At 37.7% G+C, this 14610-nt stretch overlaps 1 protein-coding gene across 1 annotated transcript in view; it reads right to left on the minus strand.

The window, feature by feature from the left end:
* LOC112105812 (von Willebrand factor D and EGF domain-containing protein-like) overlaps window positions 1-14610 on the minus strand; it is a 246414-nt gene that overhangs the window by 118528 nt on the left and 113276 nt on the right. Inside the window, exons 11-12 of the mRNA XM_029910510.1 lie at window positions 11619-11833; window positions 6174-7126 (exon numbers count right to left, since the gene is read on the minus strand). Coding sequence (XP_029766370.1) covers window positions 6174-7126; window positions 11619-11833 — 1168 coding nt within the window. The remainder of the gene's footprint in view (window positions 1-6173; window positions 7127-11618; window positions 11834-14610) is intronic.

Raw genomic sequence — 14610 nt, forward strand, 5'->3', positions numbered from 1 at the left:
GGAAACATGAGTTAAGTCATTAAAATATTATCTTGATTTGACTTCTGACATTTATCCAATATTTCTTTTATTCCCTGTAGTTCAAAATCAGTTTGTTCCTACCTCTTCAAACTTTAAATCTTCCTGAAAACTCATATACCAACTATATTTGAAAAAAATAGAAATAGTTAAACAAAGGAATTAACCGTCTTTTGTTGTGGATAATTTTGGGCCCAAACTTGCTCCCACTGCTTTTAATAACAATTTTAGCCAAATCCTGCTATTGATGTAATTGTGTTTTTGACACTGAGTTCAGTGGGAATAAGACTGAATGCAATATGTATATGTTACACACAAACAAAACTACATTAAAAGAACATTATTAAGGTTGCAAAGCACTCAAAATTAAGGAACTGCAAGAATTAAGATTCCCTTAATCATTAGGCTTTGCTAAAGTCTTAGCAGTGGCCACTGAACATGTTCAGAAGTAATTTTCAACAGTATGTTCCTCAACCCAAACAAAGGTTTCAGTCCTCAAAAAGGACTATCTTTATGCAAAACTTCAAACTACAGGATTAGCCATTTCTCTGTAGTCTGATTCAGCACTAGCAAAAACATATAGTCGTTCTACTTATCCCATAACTGAAAAAGTCCAAAGGACTTTGTCAACATGTTCTTTAAATCATTTTTGGGAAGAGACCAAATACAGACATTCACAACCCCAAAGGTAAATGTTTCAGAAAATTGTGTGTGTGAAAACAGACAGGAATTCTGTGAACTTCTTCACAAGCTGTGCTACATGACCAATTCTAGTTGCTTGCTATAACTAGAGTTATGTTTAAGGTAGAACTGATCGAGAAATATTTTCTATTTCTGTGAAAACTTAAATGATAATAAGAATTTCATTTTTGCCAAAATGTTTCTTCAAAGATATTCACTGAGAAACTGAAAATGTCTCTCTTTTCTTCAACAACAACCAAAAAAAACACAACAAAAATGTTGGCTGAAAACCTACATTTTTCAGGCTTTAAATATTTTTTTTTGCTTTTGGTGGTCCCAGACTGCACATCTTCAACTGATAACGCTGTCCTCGGGAGCCAAATATCTTACCGTGTTATAGGTGAAACCGCGTTATATCGAACTTGCTTTGATCCGCCGGAGTGTGCAGCCCCGCCCCCTTGGAGCGCTGCTTTACCGCGTTATATCCGAATTCGTGTTATATCCGGTCGCGTTGTATGGGGTAGAGGTGTGTGTGTGTATATATATATATATATTTGGTTTTTGGCAATCAAAAACTAAAACAATTGAGAGTTTCAGTTTTTCAATGAAAATAAAAAATGAATGGAAAATGATCATTCCCCGTGGAAATTTCCATTTTGACCAAAAAAAAAAAAAATTTTAAAATGAAAAATTTCAACCAGCTTTAGTTTCAGGTTGTAAGAATAGCTAGGAGCATATAGAGTGCTGCCAACCAGTGGGTAAACAGATTTTTAAATATGAAACAGTTCTTGGTTCAGTCATGTTTGTGTCCCTGCAAATACAGGATTTGTAAATATTCATGCAAAAAAGATTTTTGTTCATATTAATGTTTGGGAAATGACAATTCTTCATATGAATACCAGGATTCAGGCATTAAAACCCTTGAGAAAGGCTTCACAGGGCCCAGGGATTGTCCATATGAATCAGATTGCATGAGTAGGGTCTAAAATCAATCTGCTGGCAAGCAATTCACAAATGAAAAAAAAATGCTAAATTTCTCAGATAAGTTATTTGCAATTAATAGTTTGACCACACCTAGTAAGACTGTGTTGTGTAGCTGTTTGTTTTTAACTTTTTTTCTATTGATGTGAGTAGCTATTAGATGTTTATGGATTGGGTATATCGGTATTTTGTGGGCGACTGTTGCTTTAAGTCCAAAGAGACTGCTTGCTGTTTCTGAGAAGGCAGCATGTATAATCTCACTGGTATTGTGGAAAATGGTAAAAGCAAATGTTAAAGGTTCCCCAGGTCAGCTGCATCTGCTTGTTTTTGTTTGTTAGGGATTTTTCTTTTTTCAAAAGAAAAATGTGCAGTAGTGACTCACTTTGGCAATATTTACTCCTTTTTAGTTTGATTCTCCCCCATTTTTGTGTCTGTTCTTTGCCCTCTCTAGCTTGTGTAACTATAAAGCACTCTAGGATGGATGACTGCAATAAAATGTATTAGACAATTTCTTGTATAAAAGTATCAAAGGGGTAGCCATGTTAGTCTGTATCCACAAAAACAACGAGGACTCCTTGTTGTCTTTGTATAAAAGTAGTACTTTGCACTTCTGTAGTTGCTTTTGTCCATGGATTTCAAAGCACTTTATAAATGTTAATTACATAAAAAATATGATCCAGGCTCTTAGTTGCAGCTGAGAAATGTACAGTGGAGGAGGCTGCAGAAGGAAAGACTATTTACTATACTAAAGAACAGAATGATCAGATACATAGATGAACATGATTTGTTGAGGGAGGGGTCAACATGGCTGGTATAAAGGGAAATCATGTCTCACCAATCTATTAGAATTCTTAGAGGGGGCAATAAATTTGTGGAGAAGGATGATCCAGTGGATATGGTGTACTTGGACTTTCAGAAAGCATTTGACAAGGCCCCTCACCAAAGGCTCTTAAACAAAGTAAGCAATCATAGGATAAGAGGGAAGGTCCTCTCGTGGATCAGTAAGACAGGAAACATTTATGGTAGGAATAAATGGTCAGTTTTCAGAATGGAGAGAGGTAAATAGTGGGTTCCCCCAAGAATCTCAGGGTCCTCCAGGGGTATATGCTATTCAACATACTCATGAATGATCTAGAAAAAGGGGTAAACAGTGAGGTGGCAAGTTTGCAGGTGATACAAAATTACTCAAGATAGTTACATCCAAAGCTGACTGTGAAAAGTTACAAAGGGATCTCACAAACTCGGTTGGTGGGCAAGAAAATTGCAGTTAAAATTCAATGTTGATAAAAGTTAAGTAATGCACATTGGAAAACATAACCCCAACTATCCACACACAATGATGGGGTCTAAATTAGCTGTTACCACTCAAGAAAGAGATCTTACAGTCATTGTGGATAGTTCTCTGAAAATATCTGTTTAACGTGCAACAGCAGTCAAAAAAGCTAACAGAATGTTAGGAACCATTAGGAAATGGATAGATAAGAAGACAGAAAACATGATAGTGCCACTATATAAATCCATGGTATGCCCATACCTTGAATACTGTATACAGTTCTGGTAGCTTTATCTCAAAAACATATATTAGATTTGGAAAAAGTACAGAGAAGGACAACCAAAATGATTAGGGGTATGGAACAACTTCAATAGGAGGAGAGATTAAAAAAACTGGCACTGTTCAGCTTGGAAACAAGGTGACTAAAGGGGGATATAACTGAGGTCTATAAAATCATGAGTGGTGTGGAGAAAGTGAATAAGGAAGTATTATTTATTCCTTCACATAACACAAGAACCAGGGGTCACCCAATGAGATTAATAGGCAGCAGGTTTAAAACAAATAAAAAGAAGTACTTCTTCACACAACACATAGTAAAGTTGTGGAACCCATTGCTAGGGGATGTTGTGATGGTCAAAACTATAACTGGGTTCAAAAAAGAATTAGATAAATTCATGGAGGATAGGTGTATCAATGGCTATTAGCCAAGATGATATGGGGTACAACCCCATGCTCAGGGTGTCCCTAAGTCTCTGACTGCCAGGTGCTGTGACTGGGGATGGATCACTTGATAATTGCTCTGTTCTGTTCATTCTCTCTGACATTGGTCACTTTCAGAAAAGAGGATGCTGGGCTAGATGGACCATTTGTTTGACCCAGTATGGCCGTTCTTTCTTACATATATAGATTCATAGATTCTAGGGCTGGAAGGGACCTCGAGAGGTCATCGAGTCCAGTCCCCTGCCCTCATGGCAGGACCAATATTTATATATATGGATCACGCCACCCACTTCAGTCCACCTTCTGGAAGGAACACAGGAGCTGTGTTTTGTTGCAGTGTGGTGTTAACAGGTAAGAAGAATCCTATATCCAACTGAAACTGCAGGAGGTATTTAGGTTGGCAGAATATCAAGTATACATGGTTTAAAGAGCTTCAGTGTGTTGGTTTTTAGGTGAAATGTGATGAAATTCTGAGAAAAGTGCCTGGGAAAGTGGTAACAGAAAATGGCCTTCTGTGGGTTTTTTAGAAACACAGATGATGATATGAATGTTAATTTTATACCTAGGATAGTGAATTCATGTCCAGCAGCAAACTGGATATGAGATTTACATTTTCCAAACTGCCACTGTGTGAACTGGCCCTTTAAGGTGTTACAGCTCAGCCAAGTGTGCCAATTTTAACCCAGGACTGAGTACGGGGGGCATGTGACTAAGAAACAGGCCTTCTGGAAGATAAAAGGGAGCCTGTGGTCATTCGGGGAGCGACTTCAGGGAGTGCAGACCTCTATTTAAGAAAAGCTACTGAAGAGCCAATGAGGAGGCCTAGGTCGAGAAACTGAACTTCTAGGTGGAAGGTCTGGGGGAGAACCTGCAGGGAGGAGGAGGAGCATGCCTCTGCAGGAACAGGACTATGAATCCCGTATCAAGGGTGGGGGACAGCTAGTAAGCTAGATGGAAGATTTGTAGTGTTTTGAACTTATAATAGTAATAAACCAAAGTCCCCAAAGGGAGGAGTTATTGAGAAAACACCCACTGGAGTTTGATTGAGCCACACATCAAATAGTAAATACATAGGGATGTCTATCAGTTTGTGTTTGCAGCAATTGATGTGCATTCTTGTTTTCAATTTCTGCCATTCTGTGCTGTCTCAGGCTCTTTCCTCTAGTTTGTTGCTTGTTAGCAGTCAATGCAATATTCCCAAATAAAGCCATATATTACCGCTACCACCATTTATTACTTGATAGGTAGTATTGCTGACTCAAAAACCAGAAGGGACTTCTAAAAATCTCCCCCCTCTCTCTCTTGAATTTTATCCATAGGAAAAAATCTGTTCAAAACAATTTCCCCACATAGATTGAAGCTGGGCAAAATAGAAAAAGACATGAAACATTTGGTCAGGAAAACTTTGCAAAATCCAGCAAATAAATTATGCACCAAACATAATAATTTATTAATATTGTATCAGCTGGGTAAATAACTGAAAAAACCCTCTGTTTAAACAAGCAAAAGTTGTTCAGTAAACTACTGTGTAAATATTATTAGCCCAGCATTACCACAAACAAAAAAAAGTTTTCATGTTCGTATTACATTAAGTCAAAACACTTAAGCACGTTTAACTTGAAGCACATGAGTCTTCTCTCCTTATTCATAAATGCACTTATGTGTTTACATCTTGCATTACTAAGTTTAAGTATGTGATTGAACAAACTGCTGAATTGGAGCTTAAATTTCCAACTTATACCTCTATCTTGCAATCAGTTATGCACGTGCATATCTTTAAGCACTGTAAGTAGTCACATTGCCACTGTTCCTCATTTACACTGAGAGGCCTGAAGTTAAATGAGAATCAAACTCATAAACTCAGTGGGCTACTTATGTGCCTAAATCTAAGTATGCGCATAAGTGTTTGTATAATCAGGACCTTTGGGCCAAATTATGTCCACAGAAGCATGTTAACACCAAGCAACATCTATATAAGCCCTGTGAACATATCTGAAGTTAAAATTGATCCCATAGCTAGTTACATGGTCATTTAACTTTGCAAACTTTACTTATTCCTCTGGCTGCTTTGGACTACTATAATATTTGAAATTCATTTACAAATGTTATTTTCTGATGGTAAAGAAGAAAGAGCCATCTATGCAGAGCTAGCATGTGTATCGATCACCGTGTTAGCAGGACCCTCATTTTTGGCAGCAGTGTGTTTGTCGGTGTGCAGGTGACAGATCAGATGTAAAGAAAATCGCTTCTGTAAAACCAATTTGTTAAGGGGCTTCTAAAATCCATTTTTAAAACATTACTGCGGTGAAAAAGCGAAAGACCAGTCAACCATATATGTTGTTCAGCTTTTCAAGGTCAAAAGCACTGATTACTAATTCATCAAATAACTTACTGGTAAAGCTGTTTGAAGAGCAAGCAACTCTGTGCAGATGTTTCACCTAATAACTCTAATACCATAAGAAGATGGGCAGAATAGGAACAAACAGAATGTTTTACTCACTCTTGGCAATGCGACAGTCATAGGAACTGTGGTCTTCAAAGCACCGGCACCCCCATTCTGTGCACTGTCCGTTGCCATTACAGAAATTGGGACACCTGAGAGCTGTGAGTATTTCCTCGTGAGTGGCAAGTAGCCCATTTGCTGCATGAAACAGCTGAGTTCTATTTTCTAGCACTTTTCTTTCACACTCATTTTCCAAAAATGCTATCATTGCACCTTCCCACGCCAGGTCATCCTTGAGTTGCAGATCTAACAGGCACATATCAATTGCCTCATCCAGCTGTCTCCCAAGGATGTCTTTACAGATGGCACCAATAGTAGAATTAGCAAGAACCTGCTGACAGATCTCTAAGGCTTTGGTTGAGGTTAGGCCACCTTGAGTAGGCCATATTGACTGAACTTTGGGCCGAATCCCTTCAAAGTAATCCTCTGGGAAAAAATATGCAAAGCTTTCCAAGTCCTTTTGACTCTCGTTTTGAAATGGGTAAAAAGGTAAGTATTCATAATAGTCTTCTTGCCTTTTTGCTCTATCTAGCACTTCTTCTGGTTTAGTGGAGTTAATAAAACTATTGTTTTTTTGATTTTTCAAGGAAACTTTTTTTGAGTATTGTTTTAATCTGCCATCGCGGCTATCTCGCTTTTTGACTGATTTAGGCAGATATCTTTGATCAAATGCTTTGGCCAACAATTTCCCATCACTTCTTAAAGTAGATTCTATTTCTAAGTGAGTGACATATTCTGATGTAACATCTAGGTATGGGATTGCAGAAGTATAATCCACATTATCATAATGGCAGCCCAAAGATTGTGGGAAAGAACTCTGAAAGGCATTTCGTGTATTTATAGAGTGCAGAGATAGAGTGTGCTCCTTCTGACATCTGCAGTAATTTTTCCTTTTCTCCCCTTCAGAGATTGGTGGAGTCTTGTCAAATAAACTCATCCCTGGGGGTATTCTGATTTAAAAAAAAAAATAAAGAGATTGCGGAAAAAAAATAAACAGCTTTCAACAAATTGGTCCATAGCATTAAATCAACTTTCTTTTCTGAAGTCTGGGTCCCAATCCAGCAAAACATTTAAGCGTGTTCTTTACTTTAAGCATGTGAATAGTTTCAGTGGTTTTACAGGCACCTTTGCACGACCCTTCCTGAATTGCACTATGCAGTCCATGGATGGCAATGGGGCTATTTGCTATCATGTGCTTAAGTGCTTTGCTGGATCAGTGCCTACTTGCATGACTTCAATTTACAGAATTATTTTAAAGGACACATTTTTCAGAAAATGCATATTATCATTTTTTTACATAAGGTGTCTGATACATTCCAGATATAACTCAACTGAAGCCAGGGGAATTACACTATGAATATAGCTCAAAAAGTTCATTTTAAACTCTTGTATTAATTTAGCACTCCTTGCTCTAATTATTAAACAACATCTTCTCTCCCTTCTGATTTAGTGCATTCATATTTTTGCCTTTTAAAAATGTTATTCCTTTCAAAAATATTTGTGTGGTATGCTTCATTTCATTATTATAATGTAAGGGAGCTTCTTTTATTTGAACTTTCCTGTCATTGACATACCCAACTGTATCTTATTGATCACAAAGATGTGGCATCACATAAGCCAAGACTCATTACATTACTTTCTTAATTTAGTACAGCAGTAATGATGGGGGTACTTCTAGAGAGTTTCAGTTTGAATAAGCAACCATAATTAAAGTTTGGCTGGAAGTCTCATGAGAACAGAATTTCTTGTGATGTTATTTATACAGCATCAGGAGAGTTCTTGGAGCTTTATAGTTATGTAAGATACAGTTCCTGCCCCAATCTTTTGTCGTACTTGAAATATGAGAGAAACAAAATTTCTTGAACTATTTTGGTAATTCTGCTTCCCAACCTAGGCTAAACCTGGAAATTCAGGAAAATGAAAAAGGGTGCACCAAAATTTCAGAACCTCAGAAGAGGTCTGGTACTACTGTGGGGGCAGGGTTATCTTATCCAGTTCATCCATTGAAAGCAGTACATACAATAGAATGATTGTAGACACTAATACAATACTAAAAATTTTACGAAGTTGTCAGAGTGACAGAGGAAAAGGGAACCATTATTGGGTTATTTAAGAGGTCCCCTTCTAGATATTTGGCGTTATATTAAATATTTTGCAAAATGAGTAGATACAAAGAACACAATTTGATTTGAGATTTTCATAATCCTAGAATTTTTCAAATTAATGACACTGAGCTAGAAATTGAGTTACTGCTGTGAGTGAATTGGTAAATACAACAGCCATTATGCACTCAACATTAGCCTTCATACAGTCTAAGACAATAGGATGTGTTTTCTTGAGAGAGGGAATGTTGAAATTACTTATTGTTTTTTTTGAAAAGGGCAATGGGAGCTTTAACTTCCAACTGGATGCATGCCAGACACCTTCCCTAGTGCTGCATGGTAGCATCACCCAGAAGTGAGGCTGGCTAAGAGGAAAGAGTCCTATTATCAGCTGTGTTGTAAAGACACCTAACCTAACTAATGCAGCAGAATTTTTAGAGGTCCTTACAGAAACCTTACACTCAATGGCAATTATTTCTAGAGCTAAAAGAAAAATGGAATTTTCATCCAGTAGGAAATTCTGATATGTTGACATTTGATTTCATCCTGATTCAGGATGGAATGTTGAACTATTGAAACTTTAATGCAAATGAAAAGTTCAATAATTTTGATTCAGATATGTCAAAATGTTCCATTTCAACCTTTTCAATCAAAACAAAATGTCTTGATTTTCCCAAATCAAAACATTTAATTTTGGTTTGTCAAGCTGAAATATACTGTTTTGTTTCTGTTTGAGTCTACATTATTCTCTGCATCCACCTGATCCACTGCGGTGCCTCATGGAAGTTGTAATTTGGGTGTCTCATGTCCCATTCCCCAGTACGGGCAAGACTACATCTCTAATGATATATCATGGTCTCTCCCTCTGGCTGAAAGCCTGCAGAGTCTCATGGGAGTCCTATGACCATGGTTCACTATGGGAGATGTAGTCTGACCAGGGAGACTGACCCAAAGGAGAGAAAGGAGTCATGAGACACCTGAACTACAACTTCCATGCACAGAAGCTCCAACAGATGCAGAGATTAATGTCAAATCAAAACTCAATGAAATGTTTCAATTTGGGTTTACCTGAAATGAAACTAAATGTTTCATTGAAATTTTCCTCATGGAAAATTGAAAAGTTTAGGCACAACTCAACATTGTCTCAGAAAAATTATTCAGTGTTACTCTTGAAGATAAAAGGAAAAGAGCATGTTGGCTGCTCTCCCATCAGATGATGCTGTGGAGCTTGCATGCCATAGAACTTCTATTCCTTTTTGGTAAGGACGCTATTTTAAAGACTTGGAGGGTTAGAGGCAATTTTATGTGTAAAGTTGCCATTTGGAAAAGCTGCTGTTTAAAGAGCTCTGTGCCATCCTGACCCAGCAGCTTTTTTAGAGGTGTCAGCCAGGGAGAGAACTGAACTGCCAGATGGTGAATGCTCCAACTAGCTTCAGGTACTGGAGAGTCCTAAAGTCTAAAGTACTAATTTGTTGTCTAAAATTAAATTAAAAACAGCAGCAGGGAAATCAGCATACAGGTTTTACTCCCTATTTTGCCACTTTTTTCTGTGGGTATATTATAAGGCCTGATCCAATGTTCTTTAAAGATAGTCTGAGTCTTTCCATTGAGTCCATTTGGTTTTGGATTATGGCCTTGATTCTTAGAGTACTTATTTTTATTTACTTGGGGTCTACAGCAAAAGTTAAATTTGTCACCAGTCCCTCTCCCCCAAAAGGAGCACCACCTGCCTTTCCTGAGCACAACAAGGTCTTGTCCTAGTCCCTGACAAGTGCTGGAAAATTCTTCTCCATTCCAAGTGGACAAATAACGTAAAGTTCCCCCTAAATACTGTATCTTCTGTTGGCTGCTGGTCCCCACACAGAGCTACTACAAATTCTCCAGTCACTCTCTTAGCTGTAGAATAGCTTACCCACCTCTTGCCAGCCTGTTGCCATTTTGGTCTGAGGAATGGGTTGGCATCCAGTAACAGGGACTAGTGGTTCATGTTGGAGCTACAACCCAAGAGAGAGAGACAATGTTCCCACAAGAAAGGAGGAAAGCTGGGAATGGCTCCTGCCAGGAGTCCCAGATTTCCCCTTCTTGTAGTCAGAAAACCATCTTTCCTTCCACCTAAGTAGCCCCCCAGTAGCCACATCTACATCTAGGAAATGGATAAGCCCCCAAAAGATTAAACCCATGGGATTTAGCCACTATTCTATGGATTAATATATAGGAAACTGAGTGCCTCTAACTTTGAGTCTTGTATGTGCTGCTCACAATTACAGCTCAAAATACTCATCAACTAAATTAGGATGATTAATGGCTTCATCTGATTTTATGTAAGTTGAATACAGTTTAATTGTGTGTTCTTTTCCTAAAATTCAATAACTTTGAAGCCTTTTTTAATTACAACAGAGATGGGTCCTGGATGCACTGACAGGATGCAGAATCAGGATTAGTAAGACTAGGGTTCAGATCTGAGGCAGAAATAAGCATTAGGGTTTGGGTTTGGGTTCAGATTCAACTGCACCAAATTCCAGGAACTGTTCTTCCAGTCCCAAAGGGTGGAAATCTCATGTCATCAGCTGATCTTGCAATATTTCTCCTGGTGGGCACCTCACAAGAACAGAGGTCTTCATATTTTTATTTTGGACCAAATTTTGTAATAGCGGCTGTCCTGAAAACAGTTAATCACCAACCAATCAAGCACTGCAGAATAGTTCCATTCTGGTTTTGAAATGACCTGGACCCAGAACTATAAGGCCATATTTGGATTCAGGAATTAAAATATGGGGCAATGGAAGTCCCTGATATGGAAAGGGATCAGAATCCATGTTCCAGACTCTCTCTCTTAGAAAGCAAGAGTTTCAAATGCCCCATTGTCTTTAACTGAATAGATATTAAGTTTTAGCATGCTACATTTATTGCCACTCTTTGTCAAAATGTAATATTTAATTGTATAGTCACATGTTGTAATTAGTTTTCAGGAATAAAAGAGCAAGGGAAATACCAAATACTTAATTAATCCCTATTGTCAGTTATCTACATTTTTCAGAGTGAGTGAGAACTGCATTTTTTTAACAGCTGAGAGGGATCTTAACACAGCTGTTAACATGATATCTCTTGTGAATATAAAACTTCTCTCTCAGTAAAAGAGCTTCGTATGTGTAGTGTAGAGACTGAAAAATAAGCTTTTGTTGTGTTTGTGGTGATAATGGACCTCTAGCCCTCCTTTGATTCATTAGGCAGAGGTCTTTTTCAGGTCATTAAAAGACCATGTAATGAAGTAAATGTATAGACACCCCTTTAAGTGATGTTACATTATGACTTTCAGGTTTGGAATCCTTTAGCTCTGTACCTCCAGTCTTCTATGAAGTCTTCCTCAGGCATGTTACTCTGGTGTGATAGTAAAGGACTCCCGCTGGTGTTGTGGAAGTCATTATGACTGTTCCCATCAAAGATGCCACACAAACCTCTGGTGCTGTTAAAATCGATGCTTGGCGCCCTGACTGTCAAACTCATTCCCCACTCACTTATATCAGCTCGAACAAATGCTCCTGAAGGGAAGATGATCTGAAGAGGCAGAAAAACCCAGCGAATTGAATCCATTAGCAAGATTCTTCTATAATAAAAAAGTGTGTTCCCCTCCCCCCCCCCCAAAAATCAAAGCAAGAAGTTGGCTATGCTGTTGGTAATTTAATGCCACTTAGACACACTGTAAACATTTATTTTACAATGATGCTTTCGGTTTTATTTACAATGATGCATTCAGAGTTTTTGGTACTAATATCTGATACCATCATATAAATATAAACCCACACAAGTGCCTTCCTTTTTAAAATTAATAATTACATTCACTGAAGTTTACCGATTGGTAAGTTACCAACTAATTTTTAAAGCTGTTACCATGATAAGACCACCCCTGTGTTTTTGCCTGGGAAATTTTCTTTTCTTTAAATTGCTAAGTCTGGAAAATAGCTTTCTTCCCTTTGAAAAACTGTTGAATTTTCCAAGACTGGTTTACACAGAAAACTATTATTTTAAACTAGATAAAGTAATTTTCTCATTAAAGAACCTTTTAAAGGGGCGGGGGGGGGAATCTTGAGGGTTCAGACAAATAAATGGCTACTTTATTTGTTTTCCTGTGCTGGAAACCTGGATTTAAATTTGGACTTTGATCACAAAAATAAATAAGCTTGATGAATTTAACGTACAGCTGTAGTTTCAGGAGTGACACTGCTTTATTGGGGGGGGACTCAGCTTGAGACACCATGGGCCTGTTTTTTCAGATATGCTGAGACTGGGGGCACGGGTAGCTCAGTGGTTTGAGCATTGGCCTGCTAAACCCAGGGTTCTGAGTTCAATCCTTGAGGGGGCTGCTTAGGGATCTGGGGCAAAAATCAGTACTTGGTCCTGCTAGTGAAGGCAGGGGGCTGGACTCAATGACCTTTCAGGATCCCTTCCAGTTCTATGAGATAGGTATATCTTTATTATTATATAACTTGCAACTCCCATTGATTTCAGTTGGAGTTGTGGTTGCTTAGTACTTCTGAAACTCAATTCACTTCAAGCTGGGCACCCAAAATCAGTACCCACTGTTGAAAATTTTGACCTTAGCCCCTTAGAAATTTGTCCACATCACACAACCAGCACACAATTTGGCTCATGTGACACCCTCATATTTCTCCCCTTGAAATCAATGGCAGAACTTCTACTGACTTCAGTGGCACAGGAGTAGGAGCTACCAGAGCCCAGAGCATAGCATGAGGTACTGTACATCAAGGCTAATACAAGCTACAGAATCGTGTGAGGGTGTCTGCACAGTGCCCATGCAATAGGCTGAGTTGTGTTTGGATGAGTCACAAAGTTAGTCCCCCTGAGTAAGGAAAGTAGGATTTAGCCTATTAGTTTCTTGCTTTCCTAGACGAGAAATTAAAAAAGCAAGTATATTTTAAGAAGCAAATTTCTGAACAACTGAATAGTGGAATGATTCATTATACTTGCATCTTGCTTATAAGTTCATATTTCCTTAATTTTTAATTTAATTTGTAGGCCAGGACAGCTGCTAGTTGAAACAGAGCTATACAGTACTCAGTTACCTTTTTGAAACTAACATAGAGCTGTGTGAGTAACTGATTTTTTGGTGTTTGCTGGGCATTCAAAAAAAACTTCTTTCAGGTCAGTCTAAAATGATTTTTTAACTTTTTTTTTTCTACCAACCAAAAAGTAAAAATAAATATAATATTTCAGGTTGAATAAAACATTTTGTTTGAGGATAAATGAAATGTTTCATTTTCAAGATTTTCAAAACAATTTTAATTAAACTGAAGTAAAGTTTGAAATGCAGGGTCATTTCAAATGATAACACTTAATTTTGAACATATTGAAACAAAACATTTTGAGTTGTTCAGATTTTTTTTCGGACTGAAACAATTTGGCGAATTTGACATGAATCTGTGAAATGTTTTGGTTGACCCAAATCTGCATGTTTTTGGTGGCAAAAAGTTTTGGCTGAAAATTTTTGCCATGTTCAACTAACACATGCCAACTGCCTTCCAATTACACACTTTCCTCCAAAAAGGAGTTTGTGTTTAAAATCTCTGCTATCAGGACACTATCTGCTATTTCAATGTTCTGCACTGTTTGGACTAGATTTTCCCCTCACTCATGTCCCATGGAAACTCTGTTGGATATAAACCCCAATGGAATCAGTGGGGTTTATATGAAGTTAAATTAGGACAAAATGTGGCCCTGTAACTCCTAATTCAAAGAAAGTGATTACTAGCAATATTCAAAATATATTCACAATGTTAAAGATTATTCTAGTAATAAAACTGTAATTATACTGTATTCAGTTGTAATGTGAAATGAAAGCTATTTTCCTGCTTTTGCTCCCTTTCTGCAATTAAGAAACTTTAAATAACTATGTTATCAAGACCTATTCCAAGGCAGAAGATGATGAAAGCCAAAACTCAAAACCCTCACCCTAACATTGTTTTGGCTCCTTATGGCCCCTTTCTTACCCAGAATATTTTCTAGTAATAAATCTTGATGCTGAAATTTTAGGACAAAATTCTCAGCTTGGATCTCTCTAGTGCAGTCTGCACTTGTTCATTCAGTGATTTCAGGGAACACCTTCTGGACTAGAGATCTTCAATGTGGATGAGAGACACAGTAGTACTTTCTAGGTAAATAATTTGTACTAAATCAGATATGCTGTAGAACCATCTTCATTGTGTGATCTCTCATCTTATACTTAGATCACACGTTTTTCAGGGCCGTCTCCTTGTTATGTAATTGTATAGTGCCTAGCACAGTGGGTGCCCATGGGACTGCTAGATACTACCATA

The sequence above is a fragment of the Terrapene carolina genome, unplaced genomic scaffold, assembly GCF_002925995.2.
Source record: "Terrapene carolina triunguis isolate 2854851 unplaced genomic scaffold, T_m_triunguis-2.0 Scaffold62, whole genome shotgun sequence".
In the NCBI taxonomy this organism is placed as follows: Eukaryota; Metazoa; Chordata; order Testudines; family Emydidae; genus Terrapene; species Terrapene triunguis.